This window comes from Symphalangus syndactylus, chromosome 12 (genome assembly GCF_028878055.3).
Source record: "Symphalangus syndactylus isolate Jambi chromosome 12, NHGRI_mSymSyn1-v2.1_pri, whole genome shotgun sequence".
In the NCBI taxonomy this organism is placed as follows: Eukaryota; Metazoa; Chordata; class Mammalia; order Primates; family Hylobatidae; genus Symphalangus; species Symphalangus syndactylus.
The window spans coordinates 95,630,049-95,654,191 of record NC_072441.2 but is presented as its reverse complement, the minus strand read 5'-3'; the positions used below and the strand labels follow the sequence as shown (position 1 = coordinate 95,654,191).

Sequence of the window (24,143 nt, the reverse complement as noted above, 5' to 3'; positions counted from 1 at the left end):
CATCCTTTCCTAGAAGACTGACATAATACGACTTTATGAAGATTAAAAGAAATAAATTTGTGCACAGCATCTATATATAGTAGGCGTTCAACAAGTGGTAGTAATTACCATGACAACAAGTTTTAGGTCTCTCCCACACTGACATCGGTCTGGCTGCTCAGAAATGAATTTCCCATTATTCATCAAAACATATCTGTAAAGGATGACAAGCCAGGAACCTGAAGCCTGGGAACGTGCTTCAGAGATGGAGGTCGTGGTGGGCAGCCCAGCAGGGTGGGAAAAGCGTACATTTAGCTCATGCATTGGGAACGAACTATTGAAGGTGGAGGGTCTAGCGGGGAGGCTCAGAGGAGGCCCAAAGCCTGCTGCAGCACATTGTGAGATGCAAATTCTCTGTGCCCTGTGGCGTGGGTGCCTGAGTTGTGCAAAGCAGCCACAAGGCCCAGCGGCACTGCTTACTGGGTTTGGGCTGATGCATATGGTTGGCTGCTGCTCTACAGTCCACCCTGGTGCATCCCTTGTCTGCTTCTGGGCAAGCAGGAGAAATGCTGACTTTTCAGGGGGTGTACAGGATGTGTGGCGATAGTGGAAGGAATGAGTGGGGCTGCAGGTGGAAGTGTGAGTGGGAACAGAAGGGGTGTGTGTGTGTGTGTGTGTGTGGTCTATTCCTAGAGCCCTCTTTCTGTCAGAGAAGGCAGGAGGACTTGGGGTGGCTTTTGGTGAGCTTGACTAAAGGCATTCCCTTGGGACCTGGAGCCTATTTCAAATCAACTTCTCTAGAAGAAGCCTTTGGGGCAGGCCCCAGGCAGGCACGTGCTGCCATTAGATTGAGGTCTCCTGTGTGTTCTGCACCCTAGGGCTGCCAGGAGGTGGGGGAAGAGCAGCACTTCTGGAGGAATCCCCAGCACAGGAAGCCAGTTTTCTCTACCTTGTATTAGAGGAGCTTTTGAACGCCCACATACCTTAGAACTTATCAAGATTCTATCTTGCGTTTTTATGTCATGTCATTTGGGTATATCTTGTTTCCCCAAATAGAATAGAGTTCCTTTTAGGGCAGGAACTGCAACTTACATTTCCTGTACTCCCCATCTAGTCCTCAAATATCTTTATCTTGCTTTATCCTCCAGGAATGAACTACTTATTATTTCCCATGCACACCATGCTGTTTCTTGCACCAGTAGCTTTGCTCTTGTCACTCTTTCTGATTGGAATGCTCTTCCCAATTTTCTGTCGTTGGTTAACTCTTACCCCTCAAGATTCAACTCAGAAATTATTTTTAGCAGGAAGCCCTCCCTGAGCCCCAGGCTGATGCCCCTCCTCTGTGCGTGTAAGCTCTCATCCCTGCTCTGCAATAATCTGTTTAGGTGTTTGTCTCCCCTCTTAGACTGCAAGTTCTTCAAGGGTCAGCAAGCTGATAGATATGTACCCCTTTAGATCCTCAGTGCCTGGCAGGCAGTAAGGGTTCAGTGTGTGCTTACTGAATCTAACTAAAAAGCTAGTGCATGGGCCAGGCCTGGTGGCCTGTAATCCCAGCACTTTGGGAGGCCGAGGTGGGTGGATTACCGGAGGTCAGGAGTTCAAGACCAGCCTCACCAACATGGTGAAACCTCATCTCTACTAAAATACAAAATTAGCCGAGTGTGGTGGTGCATGCCTGTAATCCCAGCTACTTGGGAGGCTGAGGCAGGAGAATTGCCTGAACCCGGAAGGAGGTTGCAGTGAGCTGAGGTTCTGCCATTGCACTCTAGCATGGGCAACAAGAGCAAAACTCCGTCTAAAAAAAAAAAAAAAGAAGCTAGTGCATGGCATATGGCATGCTGTGAATCATTAATGATTAATTATAAAAGATTCAGCCTGGGAAAGAGTAGTGATTTCTACCCCAAGGCCAGGAGGTTGGCCCTGACATGGTACAAACAGGTTCAAAACAAAGGGCTGGAGACATCTATGATGCTGACTCGAATTTTTGGCTGGGGATAATGTCTGTTCCAATGTCCAGAATTTCTCAGTGCCCCCACCTGACTGCTCTAGCTTGGAGGCTTCTAATACTATTCATTAAGGATAGGCTCTAATGGCATCTCAGAGGGGTCTCTTACAGAGGTAAGGGCCCTGCACCTCTCTTAGGGACTCACTGGGATTTGGAATTGCACTGGCTGGAGGCCCTTCCCATGGAATAGGATTTGATCCATCCAAATAAATGGCTCTACAGGGTAAGCCTCATGGGCTTAGCCATCTGTTTCCACAATTCCCAGGAGATGGGTATTCAGGAAGCCCCAAAGGAAAAAAATGGGAGGCTGACTGCTCAGAAGACCAAAGAACCAGGACAGTGTTCATTCGGGTCTGGCTCTGGTGATGAGCTTCAGGAGATTCCTAGGGCAATCCTGTTGATGGTGGCAACTCAGTATTCATCCTGTGTCCGAAGCATTACTGAAACTTTGCTACTACAAAAACCATCCTTCTGTCTTACTTCTGAAGGCTTGGGTTGAACTACTCCCCAGGTAAGGGAAAAATTGCAAGCTATTGGCTTTCCAAAAGTCCAATAGTGCCTAAATCCTCAGGATACCTCTTGGTGCGTTGGTTTATCCCTTTACCATATGGCAGAAGGCAGTTAAAGATTGTTTTATTTCACCCAGAGCTCTGAGATTTTTAGATTCGAATGAGTTGAATAGGGGTGGTCAGGCTGGCTCCACAGACTTAAATATTATTACTGGAGAAAAGCGGAGCTGCCTTCAGATTTCTCTGGAACCAAAATGCTTTCTCTTGTGGCCCTGATAAGATTACCGGGCTGCTGAGCCGCCAGTGTTCAGATTTCCCACGGAACCGCGCTGGCCAAGCTCTGGCTCGCAGTGCTGTGAGGAGCCACGCTGCGGATCAGGCTCTGAAACCCGACTCCTTTCCAGGAATGCACACTCACCCCCTCCTGTGATAGGGCCTGGGCTGGGCCCTTAGAGTCTCACTCCCCAAATTCCCCCTGTCGTCGCAGTCCGACAAATGGACGATGTCTGCTGAGTGGGGGCCAGTGTGACGGTGAGGGTCCCACAGAGCACGTGGGAGTCAGAGAGGAATGTGGGGTATTTGGGCATGCCACAAGTCCACCGAGCCAAACTCTAGCTTCAGAGGCTGTGCAATTCCTAATTACGGCCCATCAGCTCCAACCAGCAGCCAACATATGGCTCAGTGAGAGGGTGGGTGGGTCAAAAAACAGCAAGGCTGTGGGTGTTTCTCCTAGTGTTTCACGGTGAAATATCAAAATAATCTTTTTAAGACTTGGATTCGTTACATGTTTCTCTTCTATCTCCTAGTCCCATAATTTTAAAAAATGTGGTAGAAAATGTTTACTAAAGTAAAAAGATATGGATGAAAAAGTAGGTCACAAAACAAACACATTATATACACCAATATGTACACATACACACACACACGCACGCACACACACACACACACATTCTCATCAGAGTAATAGTGACAGTCTGTGAGAATGTAAAGACATGAGAGCTCTATAATTTTTAAGTAACATTTAAAATACAAGATCTGGTATGTAATAAGGGCCCAATAAATACTGAGTAGGTCCATGAATCACAAATAATATCTGGGAAAGATTTGCAGTTACCCCACAGAAAAGGATTCATTTATTGACTCCACCTAAGTTAGAAATTCATGATTTTTTCAGTGCCATGATGTGCCTACAATTTAGTTGAACAAACAAAGGATTTAGTCAGTGAAAATTATATATTTTTTTTTTTTGAGACGGAGTCTCGCTCTGTTGCCCAGGCTGGAGTGCAGTGGCGCAATCTCGGCTCACTGCAAGCTCCACCTCCCGGGTTCACGCCATTCTCCTGCCTCAGCCTCCCGAGTAGCTGGGACTACAGGCACCCACCATTACGCCCGGCTAATTTTTTTTTTGTATTTTTAGTAGAGACGGGGTTTCACCGTGTTAGCCAAGGTGGTCTCGATCTCCTGACCTAGTGATCCACCCGCCTCGGCCTCCCAGAGTGCTGAGATTACAAGCGTGAGCCACCGCGCCCGGCGAAAATTATACCTTTTTTAAGTGCCCTCAGGCTATTGGCAGTGCACACAATTTATATTTAAGTGACTAAGAATACTAATTTAAATGTGACATCCTATGCCTCCAGCTCGTTCTTTACACACCTCTGTCCTCTGGGTTCCTATCCACAATAGCATTACCTATTATCTCTTCTAGAGGAGAATCACATTTGTATCATAACAGGTTTGTATTTCTTAGGGAGCGGTGGACATTCTGCTTAGAACAATCAAAACCAACATATCTAAACACTGCTTGTTAAAAAAAAACCTTGATCTTTCTTCCCTCTTCAATATTTGCTCATGCAACAAGCCTTTCTTGGTGCCCATTAGGCACTAAATATATAAGACATGGCCCCTGCCCTCAAGAAGACTTCCGGGGTAACAGTTAGGGAGGCTGACTGTTCCAGTTCTGCCTAGTGTTCTAATAGTGGCTTGAACAAAGTGCTCTGAGAGTGCTTTAGAGTCTGGGGGCTTCACAGAAGGCTTCCAGACATTTGAGCTGCAGACCGAGAGAGGAAGGAGTTCCCTATTTCTGCTAATCATTTATCAAGCAAACTTTTATAGAGAAATTATATTACTATATGCCAGGCACTGTGCTCATTCTGGAGACTTAAAGACCAATGAGAAAATCTCTGCCTGCAAAAGGCTTTGTATGGAGCTGTAAAAGTTGGTACTGCCATTTTCCCTGGCACCATAGAGAACTTCACTCTTCTGGGCAGCTTGGTGATTTCTGACTTCCCTTCCAGCGCCTGGTCTTTACTCTTTTCCATCTTCTCCATTCTTATTGTATCCTGAAGTCAGAACATACCTGTACTCGAAAAGATGCTTTCTCACCTGGTTCCCTTGCTCACCCCATGAACTGGCATTTTTGCTGTATCATCCCTGCTACATCATTGCTGCCAGCTGCCTCAACACCTCTCAGAGTTTCCTACTATCCATGGAGCAGAATCCAGGGCCATACAACTCTCGCCTTCAAGGGTTGCAGATGGCCTCTGCATGAATTAGAAAAACCTACCCATTTGAGGCTCAACTAGGCAAGGAGATTTTATATGAACAAAAAGTAACCTTTTCCTCCAAGTGACTTGGATTTCAGCTCCCACTCACCCACTTAGCTGGGCATCTACTATACTCAGTGACCTTGGATTTATCTTACTACTTTCATTTTTTTCTGTTACTGCTTTCCTACCTTCCTTCCCAGCCAGCTGGACAAAGCTGGCATGTTCTCCCTGTGCCCATTCCTTATACCTTCTCCTCCTCACCCACATCTTTCTTCCAAGGCTTCTTCTGAACCTAATCTAGTCTGAACTCCTGCAGAACTCATGATCTGCAGCAATATTCAACTGGCACTTATGCATTTGAAGATTATATATATATGACACGATATAGTCCCTTTATTGGGTTGCGAACTTTTAAAAGGCAGGGATCAGATGGCATCTATACTTTGTTTATTCCACAGGGCTTTATGAGGGATGAAGATTGATGTTGTTGATAATGGTAACAGTGACTTTAAAAAAAGACCTTTCAGAGACTTCCAATAGGTACATGAGCTTTAGAGAATGAATATTGAGTAACCCTCGGTCTGTTCTGGATTCCTAGTACTGAGAAGTAATATAACTTAATTTCTTTCCAGATACAGTAGAGCTTTCATGTCCCAAAACTGAATTTCACCTCTCAAAAGAGGGTTTTACTCTGAGATTTTCAGAAACCCCCAAATCCAACTCCTGCATATCATGCTTCACCATGAAAAGTTTACTTCCTGGCTAAGAATGGTCACTTCCCTGACCCCTAGTTTTCCTCTTTACTTTCTTCACTAGCAGTTGCATGTTGTTTTTTTTGTTTGTTTTGTTTTTGTTGTTTTTTGTTTTCCTGGCATTTAGACAAAGAAACTTCAAAAGCAGCCACTGTCCAACCAGCAAATTGATGCCCTGCAATAGATGCAGGGTGATTTGTCAGGCTTCTGGCTGGCTGAGCGATTCCCTCCCTGTGTCACTCCCAAACCCTAGCACGGGAGTGATTTTGATAACTTGGTGGAATCCTGCACAAGTTACTACACATCTCGATAAGGGAGGGCCTTCTCTTTTACTCCAATCCCCTCCACCCCCCAAGCCACACAGGAAGTTGCTCAGCTGATAGTTTCAGGGCCTCTGCCATACGCTATTCCTTCCTCAGCTGAAGGGGGAGAAACTGCCTCTGTGGAAGGAGACCCTCCTTGTTTTCCTAGAACAAAGTTGACACTTGCATTTGGCCCTCCAGTAGCAACCTGATTGAAGTCTAAGAGTTGCTTTCCTCTTATCTCCAATCCGTTTCTTCAAGAGGTTAGACAGGCCATACATCATAGTGAATCTGCAGCCTGGGGCCTAAGGCACTTTATACACTTCCAGAAGAGGGAAGCCACTTCTAAAACAATTTCTTAAGGAGCCTTCACCCAACCCAAGAAGCTGGGTGTTGCCTGGGCCATTTCCCTCCTCTGCCCTGTAGCAGTGGCCAGCTCAGAGAGAACCCTGTTGTTTTGTGTTTGTGTGATCTTTGGGTGGATGTGTGCACACCACCTGCTGAGCTTCGCTGTGTGCGTGCCTCACCACCAGCCCTAATCTGCCGGAGCTTCCTGGCTTTCCAAATGTTTCTATGGAGGGTCCATCTTAGACTCCAGTGGTTCTTGCAGTCTATAAAGTCTCCTTGAAGGTGATTCCCTGTTCCTTGAAGACAACTGGTTGGGCTGGATGCCTGAATACAGCTCCGTGACTTCTCTAAAGGACAAACTTATTGCCCCTTTAGAGAAGTCATGAAGCTTTGCTGGCAAGCACAGAGTCTAGCTTAGAAAACACAACCAGGGCCAGGAGTGGTGTGGCTCATGCCTGCAAATCCAGCACTTTGGGAAGCCAAGGCTTAGAGGATTATTTGATCCCAGGAGTTCAAGACCAGCATGGGCAGTATAGTGAGAACTTGTCTCTACAAAAAATTTTAAAACTAGCCAGGCATGGTGGTACACACCTGTAGTCCCAGCCACTTGGGAGGCTGAGGTGGGAGGATCCTTTGAGCCTGGGAGGCAGAGGTTGCAGTGAGCTGAGATTGTGCCACTGCACTCCAGCCTGGGTAACAGAATGAGACCCTGTCTCAAAAGAAAAAAATAAAAAGACCACCAGGGCCCAGGCACAGAGCCTGGAGCAGGGAAGAGATAGCGGAATTAACTGTGAATCCTGATTGCACTGACCATGGTCTAGTGAGCAACACAGGTTTCCTTTTGAATATGAGTGGGAATCACCTTTAAAACTATATAACATTTGCATCTTCTCAAAAGCCCCAGGTCCTACTAAGATTGACTTAGGGCTACATATCAGGTCTCATTTTCAAGGAGGAAACATAGGGAAGCCTCAAGATGTGCAGAAGAGAGGGATGTGGGGAATATACCCAACCACTCCTCTGCTGAGGTTGGAACAGAACAAGGAAAGTCCCTAGACCTCCTCTCAGCAGGCAGAGAAGTGTGGGGCCTCCCTCTGGCACAGCCTGCAGATGTGGCCAGCATACCTCCATACACACAGCTTCAGAGGCAGGGGTGTCCAAGGGAGTCTTAAGTTTTATCAGAAGTAATGTCATTCGACTGACCGGTAAGGGGAGCTTTCAGAAAGTTATGGAAGAAGATGCGACAGACACAGGAAGGACTTCAGAAGCAAGAGGACAACTGGACTCTCTAAAATGCCACTCCGAAAGCGAAAAGGGAAGCCCACAGACCCACGAAGACGTGCTGGCCTCGTGTTGCCAGTTCTGTTTCTCTTTCAATACCCATCTCTTCATATTCAAGGGCTTCTGCCTTCTTGCAGAGTTTTTGCTGACACGTTTACCCATTTACAAACCTTGGCTGCACCTAACTTTTTTCTTTTTTCTTTCTTTCTTTCTTTCTTTCTTTCTTTCTTTCTTTCTTTCTTTCTTTCTTTCTTCTTTCTTTCTTTCTTTCTTTCTTTTTTTTTTAGCATTTAAGTTCCTAACCAAAATACCAGGGCCTCTAGGAAAGCCCTTTTCTTTCCCTCTGAGGTCTCCTTACCAACCCCAGCCTCCCAACCCGGGTGTCCTAGGTGGGACCAGGGATGATCCTTCGGAATTGGTCAAGGAGGCGTCGGAACAGCAGGCATTTGCCCTTCTAGTTGGCAGCAGCGATGAGCCGCGTGCTCCATGCTCAGGGCAGGGGCAGCCGCCCGGGGAAGGGGCGCCCGATACCCCGCTCACCGCTCAGCCCCGCATCCCCCTCCGGGGTCCTTTACCTCCATGTCCTTCAGGTGCCGACTCCGCGGCAGACGCACCCGCTCGCTCGGGCCGGAGCTCACGATCCCCGCTGTCCCCTCCGCTCCCGGCCGTGGCCAGTTTCGGGCTGCGGCGGGCACAGGGCGAGTGGGCGGCGGCGCGCGCCCAGCTGCGCTCGGCTGCGGGACTGCCCCGGCCGCGGGGGCCCTGCGCGAGAGAACTAGGAAGGAGGAGGAGGGAGGGAGGAAGGGGAGGGGAGGGGAGGGTGGGGAGCGGGGAGGGAGGCCGACGATCAGGGTTTAAATTTAGACGCAAATCTAAACAGATACTGTCCCTCCCAGGGCAGGACTCAAGAGCGGGAGCCACGACTCCATGTGCCCAAACATGGGGATGGGCAGCCGCCGGGCCCCTCTGTCTCGCGAAGTTTCTCAGGACCCTGGGCTTTGCCACGGTCTCAGTCCTTCTCAACGTCTCCCTCGCTTAATGCGCCTTCTTTCTTTTTCCTGTCCCTTCAAGAATTAGAGTGGTCCTTTAATTCTTTTTATTTCCTCTCTTTTCGATTTCCTTCTTTTGCGTCCATCCTTCCTGCTTTCCTTCTTCCTCTCCCTCTTTTTAAAATTGCATTACTGTCATACCTGGTTTCCCTGCAGTTCTTGGGTGGAGTTCGAGGACCCTCCCTGGTGGAAGGCGTTTGTGTTCTCCCAAAAGAGGAGCCCTTCAGACAGAGGCTTCAGAGCTCAGCGTGGCGCCGACGGGACCACCTTTCCCTTCTCACCTCTTTTCCTCTCCACCTTTCAGGAAACTACTATCTATCCATCTATCATCTGTGTACGAGGAGAAGGAGGAGGAGGAGGAAAATGAGAATCCACGCAAAGTTTTCCAAGCTCCCTGAAGTGGTAAATCTTTTCTTCAACCTTGCTTTGACTGATGCATTCGGTTTTGTGGGAATTTTGGCTCCCACAAGCTGCTTGCTAAAGGGCCTCGTCCCCATTCCTGTTAAATATAGTCAAGGGCAAGATGCTCAACATTTGATTCCCAAAGGGCTCAGCATAGCAACCTTCCTTTGGGGCCATCCCGGCTGGGCAGCAAAGAGATCGCGTGGGAGGGATGCGGGGACTGGAATCTGTACAAGGGTCGCTCCCTGCTACCCGGATCCCGGCCCCCTTCGGACCCTTCCGCAGAGAGAAACAGGAAAATGCCTTCAGAGACCTGTGAGCGCCAGGGTATTGGCTGGGTATATGACGCCTCTGGGTTATCCCACAGCATTTTCACCGGCCCAACCCCAACTCAGCCAGGGGAGGGGAGCCCCATCAGAGATGGGCAATGGGACAGGTGATGGTGAGCGCTGTGAAGAGACATGTGGAGAAACAGTAGAGAAAAAAGGCTGAGAGTCTGCTCCTGCTACAAAGACTGCCCTGATTCTGCTTATCCCGGCACCATCTTTGCACTTTCAGGCACTTAGATTGCTGCTTTGGGTACCAGTCTTAGAAATATGGCCTCCTTCCTGTCCTAGAACTTTCTAAGGCCCAACTTTCTAAAACACTGGCAGCCCTAATGCCAGAGTGGCTTCTAGTTCTTTAGCTTAGCTAAGCATAGAGGAAGACCCCTGGTTTTAGGAACAGACAGATTGAGGGCTGAATTCCAGCTCTGCTACTTTCTAGCTGTATTTTTTAGACAAGCCACTTAACTGCTCTGATTATCATTTTCCTCACCTATACAATGTAGTAGGCACTCTGCAAAGAGTGGCTGTTTTTATCATGCTTAGCCCCATGTACAAGCTTCAGATGAATAAGAGCCTGATATTTCTTTTATTTAGAGACAGGCACTCGGGGACCCAGTGAAAAGAGCCCTCACTCCCAGGAATTAATAGTGAGGCCCCTCCCAGTCCAGCCACATGGCTGCTCAGGTGAAGACTCTAGAGCAGATTCGGCAGCAAGGAAGGGTATTTACGGGTAACTTGCAAGGCACACTTTTGCTTGTGATTTTTTCCTTTCTTCTTTTTAAAGGTGCCAGGACATAGTGATGACTGCGCAGTCTGCTACCAGGTCTTCTAACTCTGCTCCACAGGGCCTTTTCCTTTCTCCCTCTACCTAGTCCTCCTTTGTGCTCAGAGTGGGGCTGCCCCAGCACAGGTTTCTGGCTTCACAAACAGGAGGGCGGAAGTGCTTACCCAGAGGAAACCGTTAGGCCTCGATAACATCACAGTCACCCAAGGTGACTTGCAGCTGCTCCCCACGCCCTGCTCAGGCCTCCCTTGGCTGAGAACAGATGACCACAAAGCAAACAAGCTTGGCCTCCACCATGCTCCTGGGTCCCCAGTGCAGAGCTTAATGCTGCTCCAGAGCTATTTGGGCCCCAGACTGGGACTTCTCCTGAGGGAGGGGGTGGAAAACGGGGAGGGAGGGACCAAGAGGTAGCCCTGAGCTGTGTTCAGGCAGCCATGAGTAGGTGTGGTGTGTGTACTCCCCTTATCTTCTTCTCCTGTCCCTACAGAAGATCTCCAGGAGCCAGAATAGCAGTAACTGCTGATAAACACCCGGGTTTGCTGGGTTATCTGGGATTGTAACTGGCTGCTCTGGGGGCTGGGAGGAAACAACAGCCCAAGGGGAAGGGAAAGTGACTTTCCGAGGAGTTGGTTCCCCTCTCTCTCTGGAGGTCTGGCTGGCTAACACGGAACCACTGCCTTCACTCTACCCTGGGCCTTCCCCTTCATATATCCTGATAGCCAGAACCAGCCATGCAATAAGTAGAGGTCATCAGGTAACTAACAATAAAAACACCAGGCTGGGCGCGGTGGCTCATGCCTGTAATCCCAGAACTTTGGGAGGTGAGGCAGGTGGATCACAAGGTCAGGAGTTAGGGACCAGCCTGGCCAACATAGTGAAACCCCATCTCTACTAAAAAAATACAAAAATTAGCCGGGCAAGGTGGCGTATGCCTGTAATCTCAGCTACTTGGGAGGCTGAGGCAGGAGAATTGCTTGAACCCGGGAGGCAGAGGTTGCAGTGAGCCAAATTCTTGCCACTGCACTCCAGCCTGGGTGACAGAGGCAAGACTCTGACAAAAACAAAAAACAAAAAACAAATGCCGGGTGCGGTAGCTCACACCTATAATCCCAGCACTTTGGGAGGCCGAGGCAGGTGGATCATGAGGTCAGGAGTTTGAGACCAGCCTGGCCAACGTGGCAAAACCCCATCTCTACTAAAAATACAAAAATTAGCCGGGCGTGGTGGCATGCGCCTGTAATCCCAGCTACTTAGGAGGCTGAGGCAAGTGAATTGCTTGAACCCGTAAGGCAGAGGTTGCAGTGAGCTGAGATCGTGCAGCTGCACTCCAGCCTGGGCAACAGAGTGAGACTCCATCTAAATAAAACAAAAAACAAAAAAACAAGAACAAGAACACCAGAGATACAGCTCAGCCAGGGGAGGGGTGTATGGGGAGGAGCCAGGCATATAGAAGGCCCTCAATAAATATTTAGTGAATGAGACCAGGTGGTAGCTCACACCTATAATCCCAGTGTTTTGGGAGGTGGAGGATGGTTTGAGCCCAGGAGTTCAAGGCTGCAGTGAGCACTCTAGCCTTGGCAACAGAATAAGACCTTGTCTCTAAAAAAATAAAGTAAAATAAAAATAATTTGGTGAATATGTGCGTGAATGAATGCACAAGTGAAGCAAATTAGGATGTTTCCTTCTAAGTCAAAGACAGAGTCTTTCAGAGATGGGTCTCCCATGGGAATAAGGACCCAGTGGAAGAAAAGATCATGAAAAGCCACAATAAGTAGTAACTTAATTAGCTTTCAAGCAGAATTGCAAAGAGCTCCAATCAATCAGCTGTTTATAGTGGATGCACTGTACTGCTGATCATCTGAAAAATGAAGAGCAAGAAGCAAATATTCTTTTACGACTACAAATACTACCTAGTATGGTGTAGGTAAATGCATGTATAGGTAAAAATTACCTAATATGGTATTACATGAAACATCATCTATGTAATATAGTTATATTAATATAAAATATAAATATATACAATATAAATATATAAAATAATATAAACATATAATATATATAACATTTTAGATAATACCATTCATTCCTAAATTCTGGGAATTTGGCAAAACAAGATATAATGACACACACACACACACACACACAAATCCCAATTCATTTTGCCGTAACTGTCATTGAGGAACAAATTTGAATTACATTGAAATGAAAGCACAAAGTCTGAAGTGTTTTTATGTGTTTAAGAACCTGTAATGGAAAGTTTCCCAAAGGCAGATGAGGAAATTGAGGAGAAAGACAGCACAGCAGCAGTGGGACTGCAGCGGGAGGATATTGGAGTGACGGAGAAGGCAGTCAGCATAGGCTGGGGACTTCATGAGGAGAGCTTTTGACTAGGCTTGTGGGGTAGCGGCCCTGCAGAGATCAGGAAATTGGCTACATAGAGAAATTGAGCAGATAGATATTTAGATACCTTGAGGACAATGGGAGCCAGATTCTTCACTGATGGGGAAGGGATGTACAAATATGCAAAGGAGAAGGGCTAGAATGAACCCTGGGATGTTGCATTGGAATAGGAGGTATTGGTGTGAGGTCATGGTTTTCAGTATACATAGATAGATATGGAAGTAAGTTTAGATATAAATGTGTGTACATGCATGCATATATTTCCTGTTTTGATGCACTGAGAAAGCCTCGATGACACCCCAGTAACAATAGGTGCACATAAAGCCCAGATCTTGGTTTCTAACTACTGTACTTCATTAATAGAACCAGGACTTCTTGGAGTAAATGGCTAATTACAGGGCCAGGGCAGGTAGGACAAGATAAGCCTGGAACGTCTTACTGTAGCAGAAAATAAGGAAGTACTCAAAGAGTGATGGGGAGATGTTAAGATGATACAAAAATCAGTTTACAGGCGCTCCTGCCAGTTATATTGAGATTGAATAAAAATCAAAATAAGTAATGAAAGCAATGGATTAGAACTCTTCAAATAAAATGGGAGCTCATGAATCTATGATGATATAAATATCTAAGTGAAGAAGTAGAAGAGAAAGTTCTTTCTTACAGTACAATGCTGTCTTAGTCCATTTTATGCTGCTATAACAGAATACCACTGACTGGGTAATTTATAATGAAATTTTTATTTGGCAAATAGTTCTGGAAGCTGTGAAGTCCAAGAGCATAGCATTAACATCTGGTGGGGGCCTTCTTGCTACATCATGTTGAAAAGCGTTGCATGGGCTGGGTATGGTGGCGCCTGTAATCTCAGAATTTTGGGAGGCTGAGGTTGGAGGATCACTTGAGCCCAGAAGTTCATGACCAGCCTGGTAAATATATTGAGACTCTGTCTCTACATAAAAAAGAAAGAAAGAAAGGCATGCATTGGTGAGAGGGAGCATGAGAGAGAGGGAGAGAGAGGGGGAGGGAGGAGGGGAGGAAATGAGCTGAACTCATCCTTTTATTAGGAACCCACTCTTTTGATAACTAACCCACTCCTGAGACAACAGCATTAATTCATTCATGAGAGGAGAGCCCTCATAAACATAATCATCTCTTAAAGGTCGTATCTCAAAATATTTTTGCATTGGGAATTAAGTTCCCAACACATAAACTTTGGAGGACACATTCAAGACATAGAAAATGGGCTGGGTGTGGTGGCTCACACCTGTAATCCCAATACTTTGGGAGGTCAAGGCAGGTGGGTTGCCTAAGGTCAGGAGTTTCAGACCAGCCTGACCAACATGGTGAAACCCTGTCTCTACTAAAAATCAAAAGTTAGCCAGGTGTGGTGGTGTGCACCTGTAATCCCAGCTATTCGGGAGTCTGAGGCAGGAGAATAGCTTGAACCTGGGAGGCGGGAGTTTCAGTTAGCCAAGATCACCCCACTGTACTTCATTCAGCCTGGAAGACACACCAAGACTCCATCTCAAAAAAAAAAAAAAAGAAAAAAGAAAAACATAGAAAATGCCAACTAACATGTGTAAAAAAAGTTAGAAATTTTCCATCTAACAACCATCATAGTTAAATTACTTTTAGGAAAGGAACAAAGTTGTATGCTAAATCTATTGGTAAAAGCGGGGTAAGGAATGAGGTTTTACATAATTTAAACTAGCTCCCTCAAGTCACTGATTAATTACAACAAGGAGAAAAGCAACCTTACGGAGAAGAAACTTTAATAGACATCATATTAATCAAGTGACCAAAGTCAACATCACCAGTAATGAAACAAATTGACGTCACATGATGAGACGCAGTAAGAATGCACCATCACTTCTGTAATATTCTGGCCAAAAGGACATAACTTGAATCTAATCATGAGGAAACATTGGACAAACCAAATAGGAAGACATTCCTCAAAATGACTGGTCTGTAATTTTTATAAGTGTCAATGTCGGGAAAGCCAAGGAAAGGCTGAGGAAGGGCTCTGGTTAAAGGAGACTAGAGAGACATGACAACTGGGTTAAATGAGTGGTTTGGGTTGGCTTGTTTGAGCCAAGCATATTAAAGGAATGATTAGGATAACTGGCAAAACTGAAAGGAATTCTGGGTGGGAGCCTATATGGGAGTTCTTTGTGTTAACTTTATAACTTTTCTCAAAGTTTAAAATTATTTCAGGCTGGCCACAGTGGCTCATGCCCGTAATCGCAGCACTTTGGGAGGCCAAGGTGGGAGGATTGCCTGAGCTCAGGAGTTTGAGACCAGCCTGGGCAACATGGCAAGACCCTGTCTCTATAAAAAATAAAAAAATTGGCTGGGCATGGTGGTATACTACAAACTGTAGTCCTAGCCACTTGGGAGGCTGAGGTGGGAGGATTGCTTGAGCCTGGGAGGTCGAGGCTGCAGTGAGCTGTGATCGTGCCACTGCACTCCAGCCTGGGTGACAGAGTGAGACCCTGTCTCAATAAATAAATAAAATTGTTTCAATTTTAAAAATTAAGAAAAAAGGTAGTTGGGGGGAAGAATTGAGCCCTCACACTGCTTTGATTCTGGACTGACTCCTGTGCCAGCTTTTTGTCACCCCCTCCTCCTTACCCCACCACAGAGATCCACAGACAAGCCGGGGCCTGAGGGCACTGGCCATGGAGAGAGACAGGCCCAGAGAGGGCCTCATCTTCTGGAATAACAGAGAATGGATACAGGAAGAGGAAGATTATTCAAATATTTCTTGGTAAAAATAACTTTGTGCTGTTTCAATGGTTACAGTAAACACATGTATTTTCATAATTTGGTGGGAGAGATTTAATTTTTAAAAAAGAAGAAAACAAAAGAGTTCCAGACTGGACTGAGGAAAGGGTGGCTGTGAGGATAGAGACTGCACTCAGCTCAGGCACTCTAAGAAAAGGACTGGGTGGTCTCCAGCTGAGAGAAGGGCCAATGAGGGATGGGGCTAGGAGAAGACACTGGTCTAATAACTGAGGCTAAAAAACAGTGTTGATGGAAAACCCAAGGGGGTGACTTAGAGGTCCCAAAAGATCACAACCTTCTCCTTCTAACACATTACCCCAGGTTTTAGGAATGACATTAGGTAAATCTACCAAGGAAGCTCAAATCTTCTTAAACCTAAAAAGTATATCATGCAGGGCCCCTGCACAACAGTTTCAAGTCAGGCTGTAAATTAGAATGACCCAGGGAGCTTTGGAAAAAATCTTTCTTGGCTGGATTCAGTGGCTCATGCCTATAATTCCAACACTTTGGGAGGCTGAGGCAGGACGATCACTTGAGGTAGAGACCGGTCTGGGTTGTGTAGTGAGACCCCATCTCTTAAAAAAAAAAAAATCTGTCCCAGCTACTCAGGTGGATGAGGTGGGAGGATCGCTTGAGCCAGGAATTCAAGGCTGCAGTGAGATACAATCATGCCACTGCACTCCAGTCTGGGCAACAGAGTGAGACCCTGTTTAAAAGAAAAAAATCTGGGCCTGGGCCCCATGCTAGAACAATAGGGAGTGGCGCCTGGTGTTAATGGGTTTTTTAAAGTTCAATAAAAAGATATTTCCTGCATAGTCTAAGCCAGTTTTAGAAATATCATTCCCCTTGCCAGAAACTGTTTTATTTTTTAGGGAGGGATAAGTGAGGAAATTTTGGCTAATGAGACGAAAGGGGGAAAGCATTACCCTTTCTGATAAAGAAACACACAGGAAGAGATGCCCTGTAAATATTGGATGTTATCCTACCTTATAATGATGCCTGGAACTGCAACAACCATTTTGCCACCATGAGGCAAAGCTGCAAAAAGCCAGAATGTAAACTCCATGAACACAGATACTTTTGTTTCTTTTTTTTCAGTGTGTTTCCTGTGTGCCCAAATCAAGGCCAGGCACAAATAGGTGCTCAGTGAATATCCATTGAATAAAAAACCCAATAACTTTGTTGAGGTGCTGAATCAAGCAACACTGAGATGACTTCCCCTTCTGGACTTCTTGTTAGGTGAAGCAATACCTTCCTTTCTTTCTTTCTTTCTTTCTTTCTTTCTTTCTTTCTTTCTTTCTTTCTTTCTTTCTTTCTTTCTTCTTTCTTTCTTCTTTCTTTCTCTTTCTTTCTTTCTTTCTTTCTTTCTTTCTTTCTTTCTTTCTTTCTTTCTTTTTCCTCTCTCTCTTTCTTCCTTTTCTTTCTTCTGTCTCTTTCTTTTCTTTCTTTCTTTCTCTTTCTTTCTTTCTTTCTTCTTTCTTTCTTTCTTTCTTTCTTTCTTTCTTTCTTTCTTTCTTTCTTTCTTTCTTTCTTTCTTTTTCCTCTCTCTCTTTCTTCCTTTTCTTTCTTCTGTCTCTTTCTTTTCTTTCTTTCTTTCTTTCTTTCTTTCTTTCTTTCTTTCTTTCTTTCTTTCTCTTTCTTTCCTTTCTTTCCTTTCTTTCTTTCTCCCCTCCCTTCCCCTCCCTTCCCCTCCCCTTCTTTCTTCTTTCTTTCTTTCTCTTTTTCCTGAGACAGAGTCTTGTTTTCTTGCCCAGGCTGGAGTGCAATGTCTCGATCTTGGCTCACTGCAGTCTCTACTTCCTGGGTTCAAGCAATTCTCCTGCCTCAGCCTCCCGAGTGGCTGGGATTACAGGCGCAAGCCACCACGCCTGGCTATTTTTAGTGTATTTTTAGTAGAGACAGGGTTTCACCATGTTGGCCAGGCTGGTTTCAAACTCCTGACCTTGTGATCTGCCTGCCTTAGCCTCCCAAAGTGGTGAGATTACAGGCATGAGCCACTGTGCCCAGCAGAGCAATACATTTCTCTATGGCTTCAGCCATTTGAGTTATGATCTTCCCTCCCCACACCCCCTGAGATGGAGTCTCGCTCTGTCACCCAGGCTGGAGTGCAGTGTCGCGATCTTGGCTCACTGCAAACTCTGCCTCCCAGGTCCAAGTGATTCTGCTGCCCTGGCCTCCCGAGTAGCTGGCATTACAGGCGCCCACCACCATGCCTGGCTAATTTTTGTATTTTTAGTAGAGACGGGGTTTCGCTATGTTAGCCAGGCTGGTCTCGAACTCCTTACCTCAAGTGATCCTCCTGCCTTGGCCTCCCAAAGTGCTGGAATTACAGGCATGAGCCACTGTGCCTGGCTGAGTTATGATTTTTTGTTATAGCTGAAGGTATTCAACTGATTCAGATAGATACAAACTTAAAAGAAGATGAAATCAGACACATATATCAGTACAAAGAAAGAGGTTGACCCTCAGAAAAATGTGGAGCAGAGATGGGGAGAAAGAGACTGGCAGGGAAGGGCAGAGAGAGAAACACATGCATGCACACACACACACACACACAGAGAGAGAGAGAAAGAGAGAGAAACAGAAAGATGGGACAATGCTATGCAGAAAAAGGGAGTGAGAAGCCTAACATCATTCGTGGAGGAAAAACAATTGTAAATTGAAAAAAATAAGAGTAACCATTGTTAGAATTTAAAGTGTTTTAATTCCTATCTGAACTTTGAACAGCAGTTGGTATTGATAATCCTTTTTCTCATTCTTAACAAAGAACTAATTTCTCCTAGAAAATGAGGTGATGTTTACTGGAATTAAGGTTTTTTTGATATAATTTCTTTAGGACATTGTTGGTAAGGTTAAGTGATGTTGCAGTTTTGCCTCTAAGGGCATTTACTAATTCAAATCAGTATCTCGAAGTGGGCAGGAACTTGCCCAAGCTGGAGGTTACCCACTTGGCCTTAAAACAATTATCTCCAATGATTCTATACAAATAAACAGATTATAAGAAACAATAGTATCCAAATCCCACCTATGACTCATCCCCCTTAGTCTTTTCACATAGATAACAGGCAGAAAAGTATGTCAAAAGTTTTCTGCACAACGTGTTCTTGTTTTTGACTTTGGCAAAGTGCTCATTTGCAAATGTGTCCCCGCCTGATAGTTTCTCTTTCCCTCTTGTAGTGGCCTCAGTATCCGTCCATTTGCTCATGACAGAAACCTGGGAGTCACTCTCGATTTATCCTTCATCTTTAGCAATCAGGTGCTGCCGTTCTAGCTCTGAAGTACCCTGACATCATCTCCCCTCCCTCCATCACTGTCACTGCCCTCTTACATCGGGATTATGAAAACAGTGTCTTAGTTAATCTCTGCATCTTCTAGTTGTTCTCCTTACCTCCAGCCTTGACTCATACTCCCCTCACCCCATCTATTTTCCACTCCACAGGCAGTAATCTTTCTTGAACATGTAACTGGCTCCCAGAAGCATTCAGGATAAAGGCTGACTTCTTAGATGGCTCACTCACACCCCTTCCTGACATGGCTGCACTTATCTGTCTGGCCTCTTCTCAATAGAGAACAGCCAGTATTCCAGACTCCAGGCATCCTGAGCTGCTTTCAGGTCCCTGAATGGGCTCTTCCCTCTGCCTGGAATACATTTCCTGATTTGCACAAAGTGAATTTTTATTCATTTTTGAATAAGAGTTCTTCGTTCAGGCTTTCTCTAGGAAGATGGTCCTGACCACCACCACCCCTTTCCCCACTCTCCCACCACCTGGGAGAGAGATATTTCCTATGTGCCGTTCAACACCTGTAGTACTACTGCCGTTGAAAGAATTATTATATAATTGCCCATTTACTTCCTTCTTTTTTGTTTTTTGAGATGGAGTCTTCCTCTGTTACCCAGGCTGGAGTGCAATGGCACGATCTCGGCTCACTGCAACCTCCGCCTCCCAGGTTCAAGCGATTCTCCTGTCTCAGTCTCCCCAGTAGCTGGGATTATAGGCGCCCACCTCCACGCCTGGCTAACTTTTTTATTTTTAGTAGAGACGGCGTTTCACCATGTTGGTTAGGCTGGTCTCGAACTCCTGACCTCAAGTGGTCCATCCACCTCAGCCTCCCAAATTGCTAGGATTACAGGCGTGAGCTACCATGCCCGGCCCCATCTACTTTCTTTATATTCTTTTGAAACTTTAAGCTTACTTAAGGCACATTCCACCTTATCTTGGTCAAAGTTCTATGATCAGTGCCACCTTCAAATCTGATGAATCGATACATGTTGGATGAATGAGTGCACACTAGCCCCATGCAAAAAGGTAGATAATTCATTTTGTCATCTACTTCTCACATGCCCACTTAAAAATGCAGTAATAACATAGGAAGTTGTAATATACAGTATACCATAGCACAGTTAAAGACCTGACCTTTTTTTCTATTTACCACACATATCAACTAGTTTATGTACTATCATCTCCTTGTATACAGTCACAACTCCTGGTGCTGAAGTCTCTTCCATATTTTTATGGTTTGGGAGTATGTTATAATTACACTGCCTGCTTCCTGCTGTGTGATAATCTTTGAGATTTTTAAAGACTTTTCTCATCTTGGTGTACCTAATACCACTCTAGGACCCATGAGGCAAGCATAGAGTTCATACCTTGTGAGTGTCATTTATCTGAAAAGGCAGTAATAGATCCTTGAGCCTTTGAATCAGAATACAAGCTAAATACTAAATGTGCCGAAGCAGTGTGAGACTGATGTTGCTGGGTACTGAGGAAGGCCGGAAGGACTAGGATGCAGCGTCAAGGAAGGCCTTGGGGGCAAGAGGAAGAAGTCGTTGACTTAGGTGTGCTCGGTGCAGGGGCTGATGGCAGAACTTTGTGTGGAAGGATCCTGTGAGCAAAGAGCCCCGGGAGCCTGCAGAGGGGGTAGAAGAGAACGTGAGCTATTGCCAGAGCCAGCTTCAGTCCTCAGGTTTGCGGGCCGGCTCCAACAGGGTGCACATCAGTCCTTTGAGTGGGCAGAAAGTTTGGAATCCATTTCAGCCCCCTTGTGGAGATCCTGCTGCACTCAGAATGTTGTTCTGGGAGAGTTTTGTGCGTGGTGTTTGCCTCTGTGAAAATGGGTGATATTTGTATTTTGAAGATAATTGAACTTGAGCAGTGGCTTCTGATTTGTATTTTCTGCTTCTGTTTCCTTCATTGCACATGGAAGGGCTTTTAGGTGGCAACAAAGAGAAAGAGATGGGATGAGAGTAACCAAGGGAAAGAAAGATTTGACAACCAATTACCTATAGATAACCTGTAGGCAAAGGGGCCAAAGTGAGGCCTGGGGATTCGAAGATCCTACCAGATAGGTGGTTTGCAGAGAGCAAAGTGACTTTACTGTTCTCCTTTTCTAATTTGATAAGCGTTCTCATCAGTCACCCAGGAAATGTGGTAAGGAACTCCTATCAATATGACCATAAATCTGAAACCATAATGAAATGGGTTAAGCACTAATCTGACCCCTCACAGCCAGGCAGCAATGAAGCAAAGGACGCAGACAGTCCCTGATGGAAGTCACACAGGGAGATGAATGCTTTGCCGCGGAAAGGGGAATGGTGTGGGTGGCAGCCGTTGGGGAGAGGGGTGGGGGTGGGGTGGAAAAGGAATTTGCATCTCATGGCTCAATCAGATCTGAAACCTAACATCCTGTTTTTCTGTAGGTTGGGCACATCAATAGCTGAGAGACTCCTCTGACCATGGCCAGCCTCAGGAAGTGAGTGTCAACAGCCTTGCAGATGGAAACTCAACTCCTGAGTACCCATGCCTGAAAAGACGTAAGTCCTGCTCCCACCGGCACCAGACCCCCTGCCCTCCCTCTACCCCAATACTAGAACTCCAGACCTCACCCCTCCTCCCCAGAGACATATCAACAGGAAGTTAAGTGAGCTGGAACACTTTGTTCCCTTGACATTTCTGTTTTAATTCTGCAGCTGCGTTTAAGGCTTCATGAATTTTCTGTCTGCCATGGTCTGTTTGTCTGCCTAGTGCCTCTTCTCCCACTTCCCTGCACCAGATCATGATTACCCTAAGGCTGGTAGAGCAAAACTAGAACTAGGGTTGGTAAGAAGGAAGTGGGATGGTAAGAAAGGGCATTAGGGACTGTAATATTAGCTGTTGATGAGCTAAGGATGATGATCTGATTGCTTGCTCAGGGAGGAGGAATTCCTAAATCATTAACAGTGTGCATTGCCCATAGCTCTCTTTCCTCACCCCCTCATGGTATTTATCTCTATGTCACATCATAGTGATGAATGGGTGTGTCTTTTCTCCTCAATATTCTATAGTGCCCACTTATATGCCTTATTCATGCTTACTCGTGTTCAGGAAGTAGTTGATAATTGAAGGAATGAGCCTTCTCTCCTTCCTCTTATCTCAAGTCAGCTTATCACTTAAAAACAAAAACAAAAACAAGCCATAGCTTCCAAATTCAACTTGGTCCTGCTCAGGGTGGTATTTCTTAATTTCTTGTAGCTGCAATTCACAGTTCTGTATCCTTGCTTGCCAATGTCTGTTTTGGTATTCATGGTAGTTGGCTCTGAGACATATCAGAGCACTATATTGTTCTTTCCTGGTTGCTTTTTCTTCTGCCTCTCATCAAAGTCTAGAGAGAAACTTAGAGACCTTCAGTTTCTAAAGCCACTAAGAACCTAGAAGGAAAATGGTGATTAGTCTCTTCAAGTTCTTCTTCCTCAGCAGACCCACGAAGAGTGTTCTCCATTCACTGGTCAATCGGGTTCACATGTGTGAAACGTCAAGGTTGGCTTTAAAGGACCACCCAGGCAAATGACTTATCGTTAGTTACACGAGCTAGATATGTTTTGTCCACCACCCCGCTTGAAACCTAAGCATTAGAGAACATAGCTCACAAGACAGGTGTGGCCCCACATGTCTCCATAAGCCCACATCTAGAAAATACATAAGCAGATTTTTCTGTTGCCTGTTGGTCTTCCTGGGCTATCATTTCTAATGTGTGACTAGTTTCAACCAAATTTAATATTTTAAAACCAGTCTCAAAGCCCTATATTTTAAAAAGTAAAACTATAAGTGGGCCGGGCATGGTGGCTTGCGCCTGTAATTCCAGCACTTTGGGAGGCTGAGGAGGGCGGATCACGAGATCAGGAGTTCAAGACCAGCCTGATTAATATTGTGAAACCCCGTCTCTACTAAAAATACAAAAATTAGCCGGGTGTGGTGGCATGCACCTGTAGTCCCAGTTGCTCGGGAGGCTGAGGCAGGTGAATCACTCGAACCTGGGAGGCAGAGGTTGCAATGAGCCGAGATCATGCCATTGCACTCCAGCCTGGGCAACAGAGTGAGACTCCATCTCAAAAAACAAAAACAAAGCAAAACAAAACAAAACTATATAAAGCCCACAATTAACATTATAGTCAACAGTGAAAAACTGAAAGCTTTCTTTTTTTTTTTTTTCCTGTTTTTTCAGATATAGTCTTACTCTGTCACCCAGGCTGGAGTGCAGTGGCATGATCTCGGCTCACTGCAACATCCACCTCTCGGGTTCAAGTGATTCTCTTGCCTCAGCCTCCCAAGTAGCTGGGATTACAGGTGTGTACCACCACACCTGGCTAATTTTTGTATTTTTAGTAGAGGTGGGGTTTCACCATGTTGGCCAGGCTGATCTCAAACTCCTGACCTCTAATGATCCACCCACCTCGGCCTCCTAGAGTGTTGGGATTATAGGCATGAGCCACTGCACCCAGCCAACTGAAAGCTTTCTAGGACCAGGAAGAAGGCGAGCTTGCCTCCTCTTACAACTTCTATTCAGCTTGGTACTGGAAGTCCTAGCCAGAGCAATTAGGCAGGAAAAAGAAATAAAAGGCATACAAATCAGAAAGGAAGAAGTAAAATGATCTCTGTTCACAAATGACATGATCTTATATGTAGAAAGCCCTGAAAATTGCACACCAAAACACAGTTAGAGTTATTATATGAATTCAGCAAAGTTACATGATACAAAATTAGCATAAAAAACCAGTTGTGCTTTTATGTACTAACAATGAACAATCCAAGAAAAAATTAAGAAAACAATCCCATTTACAATAGCAACAAAAAGAGTAAAAATATTTATGAGTCAACTTAACCAAGGAGGTAAGCTGAAAACTACACCTATACACTGAAAACTACAGCTATACACTGAAAACTACAAATCATTCCTGAAAGAAATTAAAGACACAAATAAACAAAACACACTCTATGTTCATGGATCAGAAGACTTAATGTTGTTAAAATGGCCATACTCCCAAAGCTATCTACAAATTCAATGTAATACCTATCAAAATTTCAACAGCTTTTTTTTGCAGAAATAGAAAAAAAATTCAAAATTCATATGGAATCTCAAGGGACCCCAATTGCCAAAACAATCTTGAAAAAGAACAAAATTGGAGGCTTCACACTTCCTGAATTCAAAACATAATATAAAGCTACAATAATCAAAACAATGTGGCACGAGCATAATGACAGACATACAGACCAATGAAACAGAATAGAGAGCCCAGAAATAAACCCTCATGCATATGGACAAATGATCTTCAAAAAGGTTACCAAGACCACATGATGGGGAAAGGACAATCTCTTCAACAAATGGTGTTGGGAAAGCTGGGATATTCACATGTGAAAGAATGAA

At 45.3% G+C, this 24,143-nt stretch overlaps 1 protein-coding gene and 1 long non-coding RNA gene across 7 annotated transcripts in view; one reads left to right on the top strand and one right to left on the bottom strand.

Moving 5' to 3' along the window:
• RCSD1 (RCSD domain containing 1) overlaps window positions 1–8,495 on the bottom strand; it is a 76,588-nt gene extending 68,093 nt beyond the window's left edge. For all 3 annotated transcript variants that reach the window (XM_063625112.1, XM_063625113.1, XM_063625115.1), the window contains exon 1: window positions 8,298–8,495. In XM_063625112.1, the coding sequence (XP_063481182.1) occupies window positions 8,298–8,303 (6 nt within the window). In that variant the 5' untranslated portion in view covers window positions 8,304–8,495. The remainder of the gene's footprint in view (window positions 1–8,297) is intronic.
• A 124-nt stretch (window positions 8,496–8,619) lies between these two features.
• Window positions 8,620–24,143, top strand: part of LOC134733996 (uncharacterized) — a 45,722-nt gene continuing 30,198 nt past the window's right edge. Inside the window, exons 1-4 of one of the 4 annotated variants that reach the window (XR_010117443.1) lie at window positions 8,620–8,728; window positions 9,076–10,229; window positions 15,322–15,447; window positions 21,163–21,439. This is a non-coding gene — a long non-coding RNA (uncharacterized lncRNA). Of the gene's footprint in view, window positions 10,230–15,321; window positions 15,448–21,162; window positions 21,440–24,143 lie in introns of those variants that run through there. The other 3 variants (XR_010117442.1, XR_010117444.1, XR_010117441.1) reach the window with 3 other exon arrangements.